Here is a 22,206-nt window from a genome sequence, read left to right on the forward strand (position 1 = left end):
TATTTCTTATTACTTCTTGCGTAAGAACAATTGTACCACGTTTATGTCGTTGAACAAAACTGAAACCCGTTCTATCTAGGAGTGTACGAGTCGTTAATATTTAGCTTATAGTATGCCTAATCCAAACAAGCAACAACCTTTGATATTTATTTTATGAAAATGTCAAAGAAAGGAATACGTACACACTAAGCCTAGCAGAAAGAGGTGCGAATAGTAGCAGTCAAAAGTTCAAGACATGTTTCTAGTCGTGTACACGGCTTATAGAAAGCATAGCAAAAAAAAAACACAAATGATTAGGTGCACTATAACATTACACATGACACGTTCGTTAACAAATAACAGCAGCGCGTACAGTATCACACGTTCGCGCGACATCATGAAAGCAACGTTTAGTAAATCTATTACGGCGTAACTCGTAGTGTGGCGATTAATTTGTGCAGTGCAGAATCATAATGGTTGGAACTCAAACATACGCGTGCATGAAGACACAATGGAAAAGAAACGCCGCGGAGTACGCAGTTAGAGGAACCGAATAATGACGGAACTCCCATCGTTCTCGTCCCTGGCGCCACAAGTCAGCATCCTTCAGATGGAAAGGACGCACTTCTGCGTCGGGTTCATGAACGAATCAGGCTTGCAGCCGAAGGCCATCGCAAACTCCGGCGTGTTCCGAAGAGGCCCGTTTACGCGGTACCAGGCTGGGCTGAGGGGACCACGGGCAGCGTTCTCGCGCAGGTACCTCCAGTTGCTGTTGTCGCAGAAGTTGGCCGCGTAGTACAGGAAGAACAGCTGGCTAGCGTTCCAGCGCTCAAGCAGCTTGAGCCGGTAGTCGGGTGAAACGCGACCGGTGTACAGCAGGAACGCGTCCAGAGCGGGTCGCACCGACAGCAGATCCCACAGATCGGACCACGAGGTACGCGACGCGTGAAGCTGCGCACTCTTTTCCGCCCAGGACAGCGAACCGTACTGGCGTTCAAGGCAGAGTCGCAAGTCGGAGAAGCCTTGCACCAGGCTATGAACGCCGCCGCGCATGCCACTGAACTCGAGGTTGAAGACCCAGTGGTAGATGGCGCGAAACACGGGCCGGTAGACTCGGGGCGCGGCTCTGGCCACTTGGAGAGGCCGCAGCGCGGCATCATCCTTGAGGGACAAGTCGAATACCGGCAGAGGTATCTCCAGTCTATTGTAAGGCGGCCCCATGTGGGCCTCGGCGCTCAAGAATCCGCCTGTCCAGCCTTGGAAGGAGGCGCGAGAGCTCATGTGTGCCATGAGCCGCTTTTCGAGCGACTTTCGGATCCAGGTGTAGAAAAACTGAGCCGTCGAGGTGCGCGCGTTGTTTTTGTAGATGCCATCTAGGTAGGCGGCCAACGTGCTCGCATTTTCTTGTAGACCACGTGGTGCCAGCGGCTCCCACGAGACAGCGTTAAGCAGCTCCAAGAGGTTCGCCTTCAGACCACTGCCGAAACGCGCGAGCCGCACCAGCACGTGCTCGATGACTACGAGCCGTAGCGTAGACACCAGGTCGTCGAGTACATCCTCCCCATCGCCACCGCTTCTGGACAGTTGAGCCCGAGACAAGTTGCGCGCCGCGTGCAAAGGTAAATTGGGCTCGAATCGGTTCAGCAGGCAGAGACAGTAGTGCGCTGGTGTGAGCGCATGCGCGAACTGTGGGTGTCGAGCGCAGCTTACCGCAGCCACCTGGTCGCGGTACTTTGTACCGCCGAGAAGCGGCGACAGCGCCATGCTGATGCGGAACAGCAAGTATCCCAGCAGCTCTCGCGACGACCGCATGATTTCTCCGTCGCGGGTCAAATTCAGCACGTACTCGGGAGAGGCAAGCTTGACGTAGGTTCGGGCGGTTATGGGCCTGAGTCCCTTGCCGAACACGCTCTGCAGAAAGCTCGTCCACTCGAAGTTCCTCAGCGCAGGCAAGTCGCGCACCTTGACCATGCTACCATTGGCCAGCACGGCAACGTCCAGCTGCGGTTGCTCTAGCAGCCCGAAGAGCCGTTTCTCGAAGCGCAGCAAGTCCGCGTCCGTGTGGTTCTGGAAAAAGGCCAGCAGGGGAGCGAAGCCAGCACGCACTACTTCGTATTCTTCTTTCTCAAGCGGCGCTCGTAGCAGCACCGTCGACGGTTCTTCGAGGCCCACGAAACGCTTGTTCTCGTGCGACAAGTCCTTGACCACGAAAGGTCTGAAAAGCGCGTCTACGCCTAGCTGCCGGAATGCAAGACCGAACTTGCGCGACACTTCGGCGGCCGACGGCTGCCGGCGGGAAGATGAGGACGCGCGCACCATCCATTGTCGCAAGTGCGTCGTGTCCATGAACATGGCGATCAGGTTGTCAAACAGCACCGGTTCGGGGTCCATGCAATGGCCCAGAAGGAAACGCAGCTGCGGAAAATTGTGGCTAACGTTGTCATGCAGAGCCGAGGCCAGCAGCTCTGCGTAGTCTTCGACCATGGCGGTGTCCACGGAGACGCGCTCTGCGCCCGGAGTCAAGGGCCGCGACTGCGCCCACTTGTCGCAAACGTACGCGTAGAAGTCGTCGCAGGGGTCTCGGCTAGAGTCGATCTGGTGCAGCAGCATTCTGGCCTGCTCCACGCACGCCGTCGAGTCGCAGGGCTTGGTCTCGTGCGACCTGGCGTTAAGCAGTCGCTTGTTGTGTAATGATGCTGCCGCGGATGACGCTTCCTCGCTGAACGGCAAGGCATCGGAGCCACTGTGAGCCACAGGTGGCGCCAGTGGTGCCGGTGTTTGACCGAACGTACTGCGGACGTCGATGCGAGGCAAAAGTAGCGTGGTCGTGACGAAGGCGGTGACGACGACGGAAACGAGCAGGAGCGTTGTGGTCGCGACGGTGAGGCCCCAGAGGAGGGCGGACCAAGCGCTGCGGTGGGGCTGCACGACGCTGCTCCGCTGGAGTGGCGAACTGCTTACTGCTTCGGGATTCTGTCTGTGCTGCTGCTCCCCAGCAATGCTGGGTAGTGTGCTGCTGCCGTCTGCCATCGCGACGATTTTAGAAAGGCGAACAGGGAGGTCACGCGCAATGCGTGCACTAGAGCAGGAAGGGCACGAGCGGGTGGCTAAATTTTTCTTCGTCTACTCTTGCATATCGACCATCATTCTACTTGGCAGCTCTTCGGTTCGGATCGCAACAGTGAGCTCTCGGGGTTTTGGCTAAGTATCGGGCGGATTTAATCCAGTTATTGTAGGTGCCAAGTAGTGTTTTGAGAGAAAGTTAATTTTTTTATACGGAGATAGTGCCACAAATGTCGAAAAATTATCCAGTGGACGGCCCGGGGCGATGTCTGCCTTGTCCGGCCTCCCCACCCCCTGATCAAATGCCTATTGAAGCTTTGTTTCGTAGTGGGGTGCGCAGCATTCCTGTGGCGCTGGTGCCTTTGCATGGAGGACCCATCTGGCTCAACAACCCGAAGACAGTGCAGGCGAAACTTCAGGCGGCGACGCATCACTACTTGCACATCACTGATGCACGACAGTTTGGAAGAAGTGGGATTGTTTGCCTTTCGCCAGACCATGGCGTGCGTGTATGACCTACTTAAGTGCTCATCATTTGGATCGATGCAAGTGATGCCGTGAGCCCCCCGCATCTTGCCTGCACTAAAGGAAGAGTTCGTGTTGTAGGCTCCAATTTAAGTCCGGCAGAGACTCTAGAAAAGCTCTCCGCGGCTGGGGTAATTGCTGTTTACCGGTGCAACATAATGGTGGACAACACGTGTCCCTAATAAGTCAGTAATTGCCACGTTCGCAGGTACATCTTGTCCTACTGAGATAAATGTCTGGCCTCTAATCTTCAGAGTGGACCCGCTTGCCTCGCGTCCAGTCCGATGTCGCAATTGTTAGCGCTATGGTCATAGCATGGGTGGTTGTAAATCTAGCCTTCGTTGTTGCACCTGCGTCGGTAGCCATTCCGCTAGTGACTGCTCGGCTGAATCAGACTCGCGCCGCCTCTGCGGTGGAGCACACAAGACTGATTGCCCAAACTGCCCTGCTAGAACTCAAGAAGTCCAAATACTGGAAGTTATGGACAAAAGGCGTTGCTCACGCCGAGAGGCCATTGCGGCGGTAAAGGAAAGAGTCCATGGTTATGTGAGTGTGACAGCACGACACCAGGCTGTCGTTGACGGAAGCCTGTCAAAAGCAATCGCACAAGCTATTGAAAAGTCTATGGCTAAAATTATGGAGCCTATTGTAGAAAGCGTTACGGTATGTTTCAATGGACTTGTATCCTCACAGTTAGCACAATTATTACCGACTGCTACTGCTCAGCCATTAAACTCTGACATGAATGCTAGTTCACTCTAGTCTCAGGAAGATGGGGAAATTGCGTCCACAACTCACATAAAGCAAGTCAGGCCTGTTCCAGGTTCTACAAACAAGGCCACTACTAGCCCCGGCAACTCTGTACATAAGGATACCTCAAACATGGAAATTGACGTCAGGGCACCGAAAAGGATGTGTTCTCCCCTGGAGGCTACCACTTCACACTCGGTTAATCTAAGAAATACCTCTCTGAAGTCAAACCGAAATGCAATATTTTGGAGGAGGCTGTTGCCTCCGTGGTGCTCTTATCACCGTAAGGTATAGATGAGGGTGCTGCAGTGGAACTGCAGATCAACATTCGCTGCTTCTACTGATTTACACCGTTCTATCTTCTCAGATTTCTCCAGATGTAATTTTACTGCAAGAAACTTGGTTATCTTCCTGAAAAATTATTTTGTTCGCGCAATTTTAGGTCCTTTTGCCTAGATCGCCCGTCTAGAGGTGGGGGCTCGTTATACCGGTGTCACACGTACACTTCTGATCGCGATCGGTACCAATCCGGATCGAAATTATCAACTGCGATCGGCTCTCTCCAGTATTTTGTGCAAAGAAGACAATCACGATCGAGAAATTCGATCCGGATCGGGCTTGATCGCGATCAAAAGTGTGCCTTGTGACACCCGCATCAATCATGGCCTCAAGCAAGTTTTGCCACAGCGCAAATATATCATTCCAGCTGATGTCTCCAGAATGTTAAATTCTAGCAGTAGAAATTATTCTCCCTGACACTAGGCGTTTCCTGTTGGTCAATATATGTACTTTACTTCGGGTGTGCAGGATACACGCGCACTAGAATCAGTTTTGGCAAAATGCGGTAAGGAGATAGTATTGGCTGGTGACTTCAAGTCACATCTTGTATTATGGAGATCCAGATCTGACCAGTGTGGAAAGCGTCTATGGGACTGGGCGACAACTAATAACTTTTCGTGTCAAAATTTAGGTTCAGTTACATTTCTTCACGGACAGTTTAGATTTGTGCTGGATCTTACATTTTCGGGTCCAGGTCCTTCCATATCCGCATAGGAAACGGTGGATGTTGGGACAAACAGTGATCATACTCCAGTTGTGTTTGAAGTTGTAGGTCCACGATCTGAAGTGAAGGCGCTAAAATGAGGGAGGACAAAGAAGAAACACACGCCCTGTGTGTATGTGTGTTTCTTCTTTGTCCTCCGTCATTTTAGCGCCTTCACTTCAGATCATGCTTAACCAACACGCCCAACTATCCATCCTAATGTAGGTCCACAGTCCATCGTGGAGGCTCGAACCTACTTTTTTGTGGATTGCCATGTATTTAAAAAATGCTTGCATACCACTTTCAGATCAATTGAAAATTATTCATTGAACGCTGATGATATTTGCTCAATCTTAGATACTTCGCGCAATAGGTCAGAGTTCCAGTTAAAGGCACGCAAGGGCACTGCTCCTACTCATTGATGGAATGACGATTGCTCGCGGGACTACAAGCGACGTAAAGCTGCATGGAAACAACTGATGCATAATCAGTCTCCGAAAAACTGGAACAACTATACATTTATTGCTGGAACATTTAAAAGAACGGTATCTAAGGCCAAAGATAATTGGTGTCTGCCATTTCGAATTTCTTTCAATATCAAATAATAAGCGTTCATTATTTCGCTTTTTAAGATGCCCCCCCCCCCCAAAAAAAAAACGATTCCGCGCCCCCTGAACTTGGAGTCAATAGCTCTAACCACCAGTGAAAAAGCTGACTCTCTAGATGTAATTGCGAGAGGGTTGGAGACCCGATTCGCTACATCTCTCCCCTCCTCAGAGACAAGGCACATCAGAAGATTTCGGAGAGATTTCTATGTCATAATTATCCCAAGCTGTTTCATGTTTACCAGCTGCAGCCTCAAGTCCCGATGGACTCACTACTAAAATGATTAAACTTCTCTTCGACGACGCTCCTAACCGCTTGATAGATGCCGTAAACTACTCTATAGAATATGCATGGATCCCTCCTGCGTGGATAATCGCGAAGGTGATTCCACTGCTGAAAAACCAAACCAAAGGGTAAGTTCTAGGCAATATTCGACCTATTTCCCTCAAATCAAATTTTGTAAAATTAATAGAAAGATTATTACACGCACGTATGATTAGGTTCGTGACCACAAGAGAACTATTGAGCCCCTGCCAAATTGGGTTTAGACCAGGGATGTCAATTTGGTACGCACACATCAACATAGAGGGCCGCATTCAATTGGCTCGATACCAAAAACAATGTGCAGCTCTATTTACTCTAGACATTTCTAAAGCATACGATAGTGTGGAATAACCTATATTAATAAAGAGGATGCAGGATATTGGATTACATGAATATTTCGTAACGTTGACTGCTGAGTTCTTGCTGGGCAGGGAGTTTTGCTGTGCACAAAATGGAATTTCATCGGGAAAATTCACATAAACGCGCGGGGTTCCCCAAGGCGCAGTTTTATTCCCCGCTGTTGTTTTAACATCCTACTTAGCTCCATTCCTTATCATTAGAACGTAAGCACGTGCGTTTACGCTGATGATATAGCGTCTTTTGCTTCGACAAGTGATATTCTGTCACTGTACGAGTGTTTACAGGAATACGTGTGTGAGGTAGAACATGGCTGGACGGTATCCGCTTCTCCCTTATTGTAAATAAGAGTGCCGTTCTTGTCTTTCCTCTACAAGAACCAGTTATTATATCCCTTTCATACCGCCATTCCACTATTCCACAAGTGGAAAAATTCAAGTACCTTGGAATTATTCATGATGGAAATCTTAACTGGCGTCATCATATTGAACATATAACTTCGAAAGCTTCCCGTGCAATGGGGATATTAAGAAGGATAAGCAATAATCGATGGGGCATGCGCAGAGACACACTCATAATGATTTACCGCATGTATATCCGACCTATACTAGAGTTCGGCTGTGTGTTATTCTCCAGCGCCTCTGCTTACAAGCTACGTCCACTAGTTTTGCTGGAACGGGAAGCATTTCGTTTATGTCTGGGGCTACCAAAGTTTGTAGCCAACGCTGTGCTCTACAAGGAATCACGATTACCTACCCTTGAAATGGGATTTAAAATACTCACCATTCAAACATTCATAAGGCTCTATGAATCCCCACTAAGAAGGTCCCAGTCCATCTTCACTCAACAAGCCCACTTTTGTTGGAGTCAAATGGCCTCGGTTTCACACGCCACAAGTGATTATATCACAATCGTTATTGAGTCCGTTAGATGTACATATGAATGATGTAATTACGGTAAACAGTATCTCAAATTCATTGGTTATTACTTATGATGATATCCCAGACAACGCAAAGCAGCTTCCCTCGCATATTATTAACGGCTTACTCCAGGATCACTTGAATCAGCTGCACACAAACGTAATTATAGCAACAGATGATTCGCAGAGTGAGGAAAAGGCCGGAGTTGGAATTGTTAAATCATCATTGGATTGGTCTTCTTCCGTTCAGCTTCCCGACTTCACTCCAATATTCCCAGCTGTTGTCCTAGCTTTGCGTAAGCTACAAGCTTCCAGGACAACCGCGGTAATAATCACAGATTCTTCATCGCTGTGCACCTCACTTACTGCTCCCGGCGAGTCGCATACATTAAAAACTTCGTACTCACTTGCTCCAAGTCATTTGCGGAGTTTACGATTAATATGGGTACCTGAGCACAAAGGCATATTCATGAATGAAGCGGCAGACAGCTCGGTCAAGGCTTCCATCAGTGGCCCTGTGCTTACTTTTCTTCCAACAACGGGTTTTATCACGTCCGTCAGGCTTAGAATATACATCATTTTAACATCAAAACCAAATCTAACACCATTCTCCGAACTACACCACTTACAATTCCCTTGGAGCAGGAAATTTTGCAAAACCAGACAGACGAAAGGGACATTAACGAGACTACGTTGTCGCGCCCCACCCCTAAATTTATACATGCGATCTGGTATTGCAATTTTCCCTTTGTGCCATTTTTGCAACTCATTAGAAACGATTGAAAACTGTTTACTGGAATGCCAGCATTTTCTCCTCCCTGAGAAAAAGGACATTGGAAACTACAGTGCGACACTTCGGCCTGCCGTTGAACACTCCGGCACTGCTATCTTTTGGAGTGTCTGTGCTTGGGCACTCACACAGGAATGTATGCATCGCCATGGAAAAATTCAAATCAAACCGATTTCCATTGTTGACCGTATTATTAATTTCATTCCTCCTTTATTGCCTCATTTATATTATATATACTTCTTTATTGAGTGTCTACTGAATCGTTTTGAACTTTCCTCGCTTTAATTTATTCATCATAATTATAGATGTTTAAATTTATTACCTTAACACACATGTAAAGTCTGCCCGACTCTTGGCCAATCCCCGTGAGCGGGTATGCGCCAAACACGTCGAGGTCATCATCATCATCATACACATAAGCTGTAGTGCATAAACGTACAGAACTCTGTAGCCTCGAATTCTGGACACCTCGCTGCTGTCCAATTCGCCATCTTGCCTACGCTGATTGGCTGAATGAACTGCCATAATCCAGTTAAAATATGAGCAGGAGGATGTTGTTGAATGCGAAACGTTTATTTGCCTAATCGGAGCAAAGGTCAGTGCAAGGTCACGAGCAAGGATGCGCCAATCTTTCTCCGAAAAATGTGGGCCGATGCCGGAGATAGGGCGAAAAGCCGCAGGAAAGAGCGCAAGAAGCAACGGATATACTACGAATTATTAGGCCCCGATTGGCTAGTATCGGACATAGTGCAAGCAAATCCTCGATATAATGCGAATTAAGGTGGCCTGCGGCAGCAGATTATGTGGACGTGAGCGCAGACGTAAGCTCACACAACAACATGCCGTCATGCTGTCTTCCTTCCGTCGTCATTTCATCGCCTTCATGAAATTGTGATCATATTCTTTTATTGTCATGTCGTTCTCATCTTTCCGCTGGTTTTACTCAGTTGATGTCACTACGTTGTCATATCATTGTCATTACGTTGTCATCATACCGCCGCGGTCATTTCATCGCCGTCATTTGTCGTTACGATTGTACTGTCGTCAAGCCACTGTCGCCATACCTTCGTCATGCCCTCATCGTGATTCCACCTTCATCATTAGTTTGTCGTCATGCGATCGCCGGCACGCTGCCGTCATCCGACAGTCGTAGTCATGTCATATAACAACATCGTCAATCCATTGGCATCATTCCAACATCGGCATCACGTTGCCGTCACGCTGCTGTCGCCACGACATCGTCGTCATCTCATGGTCGTCGTGCAGTCACCATCACAGCATTGCTATACCATTGTCATGCCGTTCTTGTAAACATGATCCGAAGTTCTCCACTCGAAAACTCCTATCACTTTAAGCAAGAGAACAGGACAAACGAACAGCCGCTATCGCTGCCGAAAGTTGTAAAATTGGCAAAAGAAAAAAAAAACGCGAAGCGGCACTGTTGCATGTGGCGCAACCTGCGCTGTGCTTGAATTAAGCTGTCTAATCTTTTCTCATGCTTACATATTTTCAATTTAAAACAATTTAATGCCCAGCTATGTTTTTTTGAACAGCATATAATTTTTTACTTTAAATTTCGCGCCCCCTAAGTGGGCTGCACGTCGCAGCATGCTATCATTGTGGCGCCAGATTTGAACCGGTGAACTTGCGCACTTCAAAGCGTGCGTAGGAAGTCTATGATTTATCGGTTTCCACGCGCTCCATTTGTGGTGCTCATTACGCTTCAAGAGGTTTCATATGCCCCATCAAAGCAGCTATCCCCTCACCTTTTCCGAAGCATGCCGGCAACTTCCGCGCTAGCAAAACTGACCATGTCGCCCCCCCCCCCCCACCCCCCGTTCACTATGTATTGGCGAGCCGGCACCCCCTCCCTCCAATTCGTTAAGGCTGCCCTGGATCCTCCCTCGCTATGCCTTCGAAATTTGAACTTTTTTTTTTCTAAGTAATTATCTTCAAAATGGCTAGAAGCGTATGGCTTGGCGACATCAAGTGCTAGCCAGGGCGTTGAAATGTTTTGGGATGTTTTTTCTAACGTATTCACAATGGCTAGCGAGTACAGCTGAGACGTCAAGCGCTAGCTATCTTGAAGATATCTAAACTCAAGCTTGACATAGCTCTAGCTGTTTCTAGCCTGCCCAAGCTGTATCAAACTGGCTAGTAGTCAACTTAATTGTGCTTCCTAGGTAGGACGAACTTGGAAGCAATATTTTTTGTAACTTGGTTGGGAGTAACTCGCACATGTCTTGCAGTCCTCTACAAAGGGTGGGATCATCTCGTTTTGTTCTCGCAACTTGCCCAGATGTTCTTTTTTCAGTGCTCAGATAAAGGCTCTGGCTGGTCGTTTAACTGGATAAGTATCCGTATATATGTGCAGGAATATTACATGACAAGAATAATGACATGCATGACATGCACATCATGCAATTCATAGTAATCATGTCCTGATACACATTCATGTCATTATTTATGTCATGTCGTTCATATCTAGATATTTATCGAGTTAAAGAAATGACCACGACGGTATCATGTCATTCATACCATTTGTCATGACACATCACATGGCAAGCATGTGATGTTATTGATGTCATGACATGAGGCACATGAAATATTTTGCCATCCATGCCATTCTTGTGATGACACACGTGATAACATTTATATCTTAATAAGAACTTAGAGCGCTAAAAACACGAAAGACGTAGAAAAAGAAACACACCCCAGCACATATGGTGTTTCTTTTTCTATGTCGTTTGTGTTTTCAGCGCTCTAAGTTTTTATTAATATGCATTACCAACTAGCCCACCTATCCACCCTTTTATATTTATGTCATATCATTCATGTCAAGATATGCATGCGTCATTCATATCCTGACATATATAGTTAAAGAAACGGTCATGACGGCACCATTTAATACATACCGTTGATGTCGTGACATACATGCCATGACAAATAAGTCATGCCATTGATATCATGACATTAATGTTATGTATAAAGGCATGTTATGCCCCCCATGCTTATTCTGATAAAAAAACCCAGTTGAATAAACGACCATGATGTCATCACGACATAGGGAACCAGACAGACAGACAGACAGACAGACAGACAGACAGACAGACAGACAGACAGACAGACAGACTCAAAGTGCGTTCGCGAAGAATGCTTCGCATTAAAAAAAAAATGCAGCAACGGTGGGCGTAGCATAGCATGCTCGCCAATAGCGCATCGATGTGGCTTGCATAACCAAAAACCATACTCCATTTGGGTTATTTTGTACTCCCCACATTCTTTCGTATGTGTGGCTGATAGCATCCCTGAACGCTGTTCAATTTCTAAAACTTTCTAACACGAGCAAAAAACTGTGTAACGAATGTCACAGTTTGTCCGAATTGTGAAGCACTGATTGCAATAGAAAATTATAAGTACTATAAGAAGTAGCTTAGTTGTTTTATTGGCTGCATAAACTGCAGTAAACATACATTCGTTAACTGTTAAATTTACAAGCATGGTGCAACGCTCGCACAGGCAAACATGAACAGATCTGACTCGACCGCGGACACCTGCAGTCGCAACGCTGGCTTGAAGAGTGGCAAGCGAATGCTTCGTGCTGCCTCTAGCTTCGACATGTGTGTCTCTGAAACATGAGATTATGCAATCTACAACAGTAAGTCATATGACTAGGCACTCGAGGACACAGCACACCTAACCACCAGCGCCACTAAGCCACTTCAGCTCAACTACCACTGTACCCCACCGCAGATTACCTTCAAGCTAGGGCATGTGAGCAGCCGCACTCAGTCGCGCCACACGCAGCAACGACCGGGCAAGAATTGAAGATGCGCACAACTGCCTCCCCTCTACACAGTGCTCTACAGTGCTGGGTGAGCATCAGACTAGCTCTTTAAAACTAGCTCCAAGGGGCTATATGACCTGCAGTACAATACTGGTACAATAATATCACAGAAACATTGAAGCATACAATATATATAATTTATTATGAGTAAAAAACCAGTCTGCACAAATGCAATTTTATGTCTTGCCATGATGAGACACAGAAAATACACTGCAGCAAAATATCTCTGTTTCTCGAACAATGCAACCAATGTGTCTGCGCAAATTTAATGCAACTTCAACATGTTGAATCGCGCAAGGCAAAGGCAATGTTACAGGTCGTCGGTGGCTAACACGTTTGCTAGAAGGATGTGCTCGGTGAATTAATAAAACCAGAAATAAGAAAGAAACAGAAAAACCATCTAGCTAAATTAAACCATGCGCAGGGCTTTGTGAGTGAAATTGACAGAGAGGTTGAAAACAAGAATGAACAGTGAAAGGTTCCTCGTAATAAATTTACATGACCTACTGAACTTCCATGCACAGGGGTCTTGGCTTGTGGCCACTTCTGTACTTCACTGCTACTGAAACACTTCCTCCCATGGTCAGCGCCAAGCTGTACCAGGTACACCGTAACACCAGAGGGACTCCATAAAGTTACTAACTTCAGGTGCCTGAAGACATTGCATAGAAAATTAAAACTTCTAAATTGCGTTCTCAGTACACCAGAAAAAGCACATGCTCACAACATGAACACTGTTTGGCATGCACCTGACAAAAAAGATAAACGAAGCCCATGCTACAAATAAGATGCAAAATCAGGACAAGCAGGACTCGAAATCCTTTGACCTCGTATTTCCCTCCATAGTCTTAGCTTCCCTCAGGTTTAGCTCCAATTCTTTACGCAGCAGCCCACTGTAATTCTACAACACAATTGAAGAAAAAGCCCTAAATCGGTATTTTGTCATTATTCCGAACAAATATATGGTACAATTCTATGTGCCAAGCCTGGGATGAAAGTTTTGTTACTAATGCCCGTTTAGCAGCATGGAAGGAACTCACGTTTTTCACCCATGCCCTGTAGTCATGCGCACACACACACACAAAACAAACATGCCAAAGGTGTGTCTTAAAACAAGCAGTGAACATCTGCATAGCTCAATACTTTCTACAGCCAGCCTTTCAAAAGTGCTACTTTCTGAAAATGGTGCAAATCTGGTGCCAGATCCTATATACATATGGTGTTATGCAAGAAAATAATTTGTCATTATAAATACAATATACAGAAATCTATTTATGTGCAATGCTATCATCAAAATGGTAATTGAACAAAACTGTTTTCTTCTTCTAACTTGTAGATTGTGGCTGACACGAGAAGGCACTCAGTCATGGCATGCATTCATGCAGAACATGACAATATGACTAACAGCTGCAGGTTCAAACTACCATGGTGTTCTAGAATATAGTACAGTCTAACCTCAATGCAATGACGTTGGAATCAAAGTGAGATTTTGCCCATTCTATGCAATATATCTGTTAGGAAAACGCTCACAAATATTGGTGCTGGCAATTGTTTCCACCCACAAGTAGCACCTCCTGTGTGACAAAGGACCACGTCTTGAGCCTTTGCTCGAGGTAAGTCCAGTAAGATGTTTGTATGTAAAGTGCAAGCATCCAGAACACCTATTTTCTTGTGTTGAGTGACTCACGCGTACCCATGCACATACGATTTATTTCAGAATTTTGAATTTTTTTGCTACTAGCTTAATACATTTAAAAAGCTGCACACAAAAAGAAAAAAAAAAAGCTTTATTGCAAGATGTAGCAATCTGGCTTCCCTTTTGGTTTGTTTAAAGCAGCAGAATGTGTGAACTGACACAAATAAAGCAAGGCAAATGAAATTTTACATTTACTTTGTTATATCCAAAAATTCATTGTATCTGATAATTCATTACATCAGTGTTCATTATGTTGAGTTTAACTTTATTAGGGCAATTAAAGGGGTTCTGAACCACCCCTTGAGCTTGGTGGAAAAACACAGTCTGCTGATAACATATGCTGCTGTGAACATATCCCACAAATTTTGCAGTCGTGCACAGAGCATAGACTTTGCAAGCGGAGTGCGAAGTCACCTTTTTCTCAAACACTCTCTTTTCAACTGAATTCTTCTTGCACTTTTCGGGTAGCTATATTCCATCATATAGCAGATTCAAATTCATGTATGCTATTGGCTAATAGCTGACATCAATCAAGAAGGGTGTTTGGATACAGTGCACTTCTCAATTAAAATTAAATTATAGGGTTTTATGTGCCAAAACCACAATCTGATTATAAGGCACGCCGTAGCGGAAGGGTCCAGAAATTTTGAGCACCTGGAGTTCTTTAACATGCACCTAAATCCAAGTACAAAGATGTTCGCATTTCGCCCCCATCGAAATGTGGTTATGGCTGGTATTTAATCCTACAACGTCGTGCTTAGCAGCCCAACAACATAGCCACTAAGCAACCACTGCGGGTTGCACTTCTTCCTACAGTTACTGCGTATATTTATTGATGCAGTTTAATAATCCGGAAATCTGCTTTAAAATTTCGATAAGAATTCCATACTTCCAGAAGAAGTCGACTGTTGTCAGCTCACGCTCGGCCGTAACCACCGGCACAAAAATGAATTTTTGGACACCCTGCTTATCAGTGTCGCAGTCATTGGGTCTTGCTAATTTCGACTAGTTTTGAACACTCAACTGTTGAACACTCAACTGTCCTCGAACTACGCAAAACTTAAGGTCAGACCACACACAGGCTTGTGTGTGCACGCTCACTCCCAACTGCTTCTGGCTAGATGCTCTGGCACACTTTGCTTTGCACTGAGCTATTGACAGCACTTCAAAATGCTCAAGTTGGATGTCGCTACTATCCATCGGTCAAGCTGGTGCAGCACAAAGCTAGCCTGTACCCCAGAGCATGGCCAGACTGGAGTATATGAGTGGGAGCGCGCACTCAAGCCCTGTTGTGCACAAAGAAAATGCTGCGTATATGCACTACAGTTGCACATAGCTGTGGTCTGCTATCCAGCATAGATACCACAGCTGCCGTGACGAGTCTGCTCGCTGAGTGCATTGCGGCCCACTGAATACAGCCACATTTGGCGCGTCGTAGGCACCGAAATCAGAAATAGTGGAGTCTACGCAAACATCTTAAATCATGTTCGAACTGTGCTCCACGGTGACGTTCAGTAGGCGGAGCATTGTAGACGCGCCACACTTCGCCGTAGCCTTCGCAGTGAAAGGAATTAATAAAAGGCGTGGGAGCACCACGATGGGGATCAAAGGCAGCCTTTGATTGCCAATAACTCTGCTGAACGCACTGAAGTAGTTTTTGTGGCAAAGTATTTATGAAATAGCATCTTTTAACTTCAAATGTATTTCGTGACTTTGATAAAAAATTGTTCAGGGCCCCTTTAATAGGTGCAGACATCCAACAGACAAAGACATAACTAGCCAAGCAACGAAACAATGAAAATTGGAGGATTTGAGCAGGTGTACGGCTCATTTTTCTGAAATCATGCTTCTTTTTTAATCTTTATCACGTTGACACTAGCTTTGTCAAACATCAGTGTAGCAGAAATACCTCGGCACTCAACCCTTATTCGGGAACATGCACATTACACCAGACACTGGAGTGCACAATATGCTGCACCCATCATGTACACCTCACGGACCAGGGCAAGCAGTGAAGCACAATGAGCTCACAAAGCCAAATGTGTACTGAGAATGTGACAAGAACAGTGCAAAAAAATTTTTGTACAGGTGACAGACACTGAACTGCTGCCTATTCATGCACTTGAATTCACACAGTTCATGCATGCAGGCAAACCTGAAAACAGTACCTGTACACTATAAAGCTTGTACATCATAATCCCATTAATCCAAATTTCCATTCAAATGAAAATCTGGTAAACAAACACACACAATCTCAGTCAATAGGAGCTATGTTCTTTTTAACAGGCGATCTACATGAACCTAAGCCAGGCGCTTCAAGTCCAGCAGCATCCAACATACTGACCAAAGGAAGCACTGTTTCACCAGTGAAAAAACAATAGATGCTGATAACTGATGGATGATCTTTCCCCTTCAGTGCAATTCACTTATGTTAATACCATATAAGACAATATACAGCTTGTAATTATCCATTTCAAGCAAGATCAACTTTGCTTTGACTGGATAAAATGATGTGGCTAGTGTTAAATAGTGGATGCAATGATGAAATGGTAGATTGGGAAAAGGTGTTCAAGGTGTCACAAGAAATTAAATAAACAAGTTCAATTACCTAAATGATCCTGACATAATGTATAGAGTATTACCATGCCAGACGAGTTCCCTATGTTAAATCCGCAATATGGCAGATAATTTCCTGCAGTCCAGAGAACTTACGTGAACAGATATTTACGATAGCGTCAAGCGCTGCCTGCTGGACAAGTAAGCACACATTTTGGACTTCATTTGCCCGCCTACTGTGTGGCACAGCCAGAAATTTGCGGGCAGCAACGTTGCTGGCACTAAGCATGTTGAGTTTTGACTTCAAAATTTTTTTTAATGCCCTTACACAGAGTTCTAAGACTAGTCTAGATACAATGATGATTGCTTACAACTATTTGATTGTCAAGTTTTGTGAATAAGTAGAACCTCATTCATATGTTTTGGAAAAAACTTTTAAAAAAACGTACTATCCGGGAAAATGTCTGATGTTAAGTATCTAAAAATATTTGACAGGCTCAAATATTGCCGACATCTAAGTAATGCAAAGCGTCACACGGATCGCTGTGGCACGAGGCGCCTGCGCCGGTGGAGCTGGTGGTGCACTCTGACAGCTCGAGACATGTTTTGTTTTCCCATTGTGTGGTGTTTTAAGAGGGCGACAGGAAACCGAAACGAAATCGAGCTGGTGGGCGACGCCGGAGGCCACTGAACCGAAACGCCATGCCCACATCGTGCCACCTGCCGTAGGGAATGGCAGCACATTTCAGTTATCCTCTATTAAAAGCATGTGCTACGCTACCGATGGCACAGCGTGTTGTGAAACAGATAGGTGAATATGCTTATTGAAGTAGGATTGACAGTAATAGCTGGAATGCCGCGGCGTGCGACGACCCCTGCGAAGATTTGCTGGTACCGAAATTAGAAACTGAGTGTGCGCCGGCGTTTTCACGTGAGATGGGCGGTTGAGTATTGTGGTGAAGCTGCCACGGCAGGCAGCTATATACTGTTCTCAACCGCGAGCCTCACAAATATTTTGTTTATATGAGACCTAGCAACCACAAAACTCATCATACGATCGCAGTTTGGCGACATACTGAACATTGGTGCCGAAAAATTGTGTTTTCTTGGAACATATGAACCGGTAAAAGAATGAGCTTAGCCTTATTGGGTAATTTTTTTTGTGTTCTCGATTGCGAACGTTGGCGCTGGGAAAACGTACGTAAGGGGAACATATCAATGAGGTTCTACTGTGTTGTTATAAGTGAACTGCATTGCATTACGTGTGTCCTGTGTGTTTCATAAGTATTAGCTCTTTCCTTCTGTCAAACTGATCTGATGAGGAGCACTCTATTCCAGTAAGGAATCAAGGGACAATACAGCAGCTTGCAATTTGTTTGCTGCAAAAAAAAAAAGTAAATCCACAGACTTTGGACTTTTATAGAATCTCAGTGTCTGCTTGAATTGGGACATGTGGAATTATATTTGCTCTTTGCATGCCCATATCTCTACTATAACTTCAGTGTAGGTCAGGCACAGCATGTTGAACCATGTAAGTCTATTTCCATTGTGGGATATGACCAAATATTCCTTTCAGTTAATCTTCAAAATTTTTAAAGAAGAAATTCAACCACTGCGAGGATTCTTTCTTCACTACTAGTCTTTTCAGTATCGTGGACAACAGATGAACAAGTAGCTGTCACAGTCTGTTCATTGCGTAGGACTGGTTAACATTTCTAGTTACTGGCATTAAAGGTAATATTAGAATGGCAGTACAGGGGGGCACCATGGGACGCGAGAGCAATTATGCAACTTTAAAAACGTCATTCATTGCTGAAATATTTAACAATGAAAATTTATCTTTTTTCCATTCTAATTCTAAAATCACATACGAAGGGCGTTGGAAATGCTTCTCACGTGATGATTGCAGCCTTGTTCGATCTTTTTTTGAAAAAAACTGGTTCTACCGCCTGTACTTGTCTCTTAGCTCATGAACCTCATCTGTTGATGACGAACCATCCCTTGCGATACACGCCCATAATGATGGATTAGGTGTCGCAGCAGCCCATTGCAGTGTGAGCTGCTTTGCGTCATGACAGCATCAAGCATCATGATAGAGTCGAGCCCAACACTCTTTGTGCACTGTTGCATAATCGGACTGAGAAAAAGTGAAGCTGTCTAGAATATTTAAAATATGAATGGCACTTTTAAATTATGTGCCAGCCTTCTCCGCTGCTCCTCTGCCATCTTGCCATTGCTACATAGGCCTTTGTAGCAAACAGAAAGTGGCCACTACTCATCCTCCTCCTAGTGTATTCTGCATTGAAGGGACGAGTAGTAAAGAAAGCATCCTCACAGAGATTAAATATTTTCTTAATATTGTTTTCCTTGCAAAAAAAAAAAAAAAAGCCCGATATGCAATTCCAATGCCATGACAAACACCCAAACTTTGCAGGATAGTTAAAACAAACTATAGGATCTTTTGCAAAGTGGCTGGCTGTTTGGTAAAATCATTTGAATAGAAGACACTGCAATCACGGGTGAAATTAAACAAGAGGCATAATACAGACATACATTGAATGGCATGACAAGACACATTACAAGGTCCACAAAAGCATGATACAGCTTCAAGTGACTTAAAATCCCAGTGAGTTGAGAGCCGCGCACATATATCAATAAGTGCAGCAATAGCTTTAGTTATAGATCTTAATCACAGCAGGAATAACAATGTAACACAATAAGGTATGCTACAATATATGTACACTTGACAAATGCTGGTTGCAAAATGTACACAGTAGCTACACTCATATAATAGAACAAAAACAACTTCGACTCATTCTAAAAAACAGACAGAATGAAAGTGAAAAGCTACTAAGAGAAGAGTAATAAATAAGTTGGTCATACCTGCAGACTTAATTTTAAACAAGTCCACAAATGCATTAAAAACAAGGTCCCTTGCAAATGGTAGCTGCAGCATGCAAATGAAACTTGTGTATCCTAGTGCATGCGTGTCTTCCCATTCGAATCACTCAGTATACAGTGTCAGGGAAGGAATTGAACCACCACGAGAGAACAAGCTACAATAAAAACAATTAAGTATTCATGAATTTAAGGAGCTGTAGAATGCCTGCAGTGGTATCTCCACTCCTTCTGCAGTAGACGAGTTTTCTGAGCTTCACAATCACATGCTTCTTACTTCACGCAAGTGACGAATTGCACAACTGTCAGCGAGGCTTGACGCGGCAGCAATGGCATCTAACAGAATAAGCTGCTGTCTTCCATTAGGCAACATTTCAACAAGCCTTTACCTGTTTGATAGCCTTCAAAAGCTATCAGCACTCATTAAAACAAATGTCTCTCTCTCTCTCCCTTCTTTCTTGTGATGCATCAGCTGTTAAAAAAAATGGGCCCAAGAACTTTGCTTCAGAAGTGCTTTCAAATGCACTTGAAGCTCACTGGGTGCAGTTGTGTCCCATTGCTGCTCATAGATGCACGAAGGTGGAGATGAACTAACACCAACACGACAATGACGCAGGGCCATATGGGGCTGCACACATGAAGATGATGGTGATGCCTGCAGTGATATCCAATGCGTGGAGTAGTCGAAAGTGCTCGGCAAAGTGTCCTGTGCTTTCCCATCGGTGACTCTGTAGGTCTTCTGGAGACATCGACCACACTCTGGGCACACTCACAAATGACTGCAGAAGTTATGAGTATGGTGCTGTCAGCACCTTAATGGGCATGAGGTGAGACCGGAATAAATGAGAAAGACAGAATCTGCAATGCCAGCATGAAAATTAAATAATGAGATGAAAACATGTGCTATGCAGTCATCTGAGGGGCACATAACAACAGTGGCCATAGCGGTGTCGATGCCATTTTCTTGGAGCTGGAGTGTTAATTTGCACACTTGGCTGTCATTATGGCAAGTTGGCAAATGTGACTTCTGTTTCCTTGGGCTCAAATGCAGGTGAAACAAAAAGCAAACGTAGTATCGACCGTGAGGCAATGCTCACGATGCAAGCTCGGAATCTGGTTTTCATGCTGACAACGCAGCCTGTCAACATTAGTCTGCGTTTGTGGTCACTATCGGCTGTCTCCAGCCTCGTGACGAGATCTTTGGCAAAGGGCACGGAGAGTTCTCCCAGTCCCGGTCTATCAGTCGAACTTGGTGCTCAGTGCTGGAAAGTAGACCACACACAGGCTGTGGCCATAGTCGCACACCACTGCGTCCGAAGTGCAATGCACTTGGTGAACAGCCACACCCGAGTCGCCCGGTCCCAGCATGACCACTTGCACAGCCTCACCCTGGTTTAAGTCCCACAGAACCAGGTGGTCCTGCAGTTGAGTGGTGTAGGAACAGGAAAAGAGGAACAACGGAAGTAAGCCTATGATAAGAGCAACAAAAAATAAAAGGGTAGCTTCATTTTTACTTGATTTATTTACATGCAGTGTCACTCTATTGGGAGACATCAGAGAAGTGGTTATGATGAATTAGAAGAGAAAATTGTTTTTGCAGAATGCGAGGAAATATTGCACATTCATATCAAATGCAAGCCTGATTTTTATAAGATGGGAACATTAGCATGTACCTAATTCTTGTGATGAGAAAGAACATCAAATGTGCAAAATTTACTTGACATAATATTCACCCTTTAAATGCATTGTCATCACAGCATCAGCACTGTCGGACAGCTCTTTGTTGCTGTCAACAGACAACAGCCTGTCATCCTTCGTGCTGTCTAGTAGTGTTTGCGATATTCCTTATTTGCAGAAAGACTTCGTAAACATAGTGAACAGAACTGTGGTCTGTATTCCTTGATTAAACAAATGGAGCATCAGTGTATTGCATGCAAATCTCCGAAGTGTCAAACGCAAGTGACATGGCTCTGTTGCGACAAGCTTTAACATGTAAAATAACTGCTAATTTGAATGAGTTTACACAACGAAAGCAGAGCACTTTACCCAGAAATCAGTTTTATAGCCATGTTGTGATAGCAATGATGACAACCTAAAAAAGAAATAGGCTAAATTGGCTATAAACAGGTATTTTATACTAAGAAGCAATCATGGCAAAGCTGCAGTGCTGGTAGTTGTCTAACTTTCTTATTAGAACCTATTAATATAGCACCTAAGAAGACAACATGTGGCCCTAGTAATGAATGCTTATGACATAAGCCCTAGCACGTCACCTCCTAAGATTTTCTCAGCGCACCTTGGGCACTGAGGTCATGCCGAGAAGCTGTGTGTTTTAGGTCATGAGTCAGACGTTTCTTTCATTTTTAATATCAAGAACAGCTATTCTTGCGAGCTATTCAAGAGGCATTTACTCGTATTTCAAACGTAAAATTTTGCATGGAAGCTCCCCCATATCTAGACTAGCTGAAATAGGGCTTTTTACCAGGTTCAATATTTCATCATACTTGGCCTTAAATTGTGGAATTTAATGTCCCAAAACTGCCCAATGGATTACAAGGGATGCCACAGTGATGGCCTCTAGATTAGTCTTTGACTATTTGGGGTCCTTTAGAGTGCACCTAAATCCAAATTCCCGAAAATATTTGCATTTCACTACCATCAAAATGCTGGCACAGCTTCAAAGCAATACTGCAACCGTGCGCTCTGCAGCAGACCATAGCAACTAAGCCACTCCAGTGGGTAATGATAACAATCAACGGTCGATTGCAATTAAATTTCACTCTGGCTAAATTTGTCCTAAATGAGTAGCATATGACCAACCAATCTTGGCAAAGACACAAAGCTGGTACAGTGA

At 44.9% G+C, this 22,206-nt stretch overlaps 2 protein-coding genes across 2 annotated transcripts in view; both read right to left on the minus strand.

The window, feature by feature from the left end:
* LOC142572413 (membrane metallo-endopeptidase-like 1) overlaps positions 1-3,209 on the minus strand; it is a 3,241-nt gene extending 32 nt beyond the window's left edge. The window contains exon 1 of the mRNA XM_075681504.1: positions 1-3,209. This exon is cut by the window's left edge and continues 32 nt beyond it. Coding sequence (XP_075537619.1) covers positions 586-3,009 — 2,424 coding nt within the window. The 5' untranslated portion in view covers positions 3,010-3,209 and the 3' untranslated portion in view covers positions 1-585.
* Positions 3,210-12,317: 9,108 nt separating this feature from the next.
* The window catches only part of SCAP (SREBP cleavage activating protein), a 90,884-nt gene continuing 80,995 nt past the window's right edge, over positions 12,318-22,206 (minus strand). Inside the window, exon 28 of the mRNA XM_075681505.1 lies at positions 12,318-20,771. Within this exon, the coding sequence (XP_075537620.1) occupies positions 20,592-20,771 (180 nt within the window). The 3' untranslated portion in view covers positions 12,318-20,591. The remainder of the gene's footprint in view (positions 20,772-22,206) is intronic.

The sequence above is a fragment of the Dermacentor variabilis genome, chromosome 2, assembly GCF_050947875.1.
Source record: "Dermacentor variabilis isolate Ectoservices chromosome 2, ASM5094787v1, whole genome shotgun sequence".
In the NCBI taxonomy this organism is placed as follows: domain Eukaryota; kingdom Metazoa; phylum Arthropoda; class Arachnida; order Ixodida; family Ixodidae; genus Dermacentor; species Dermacentor variabilis.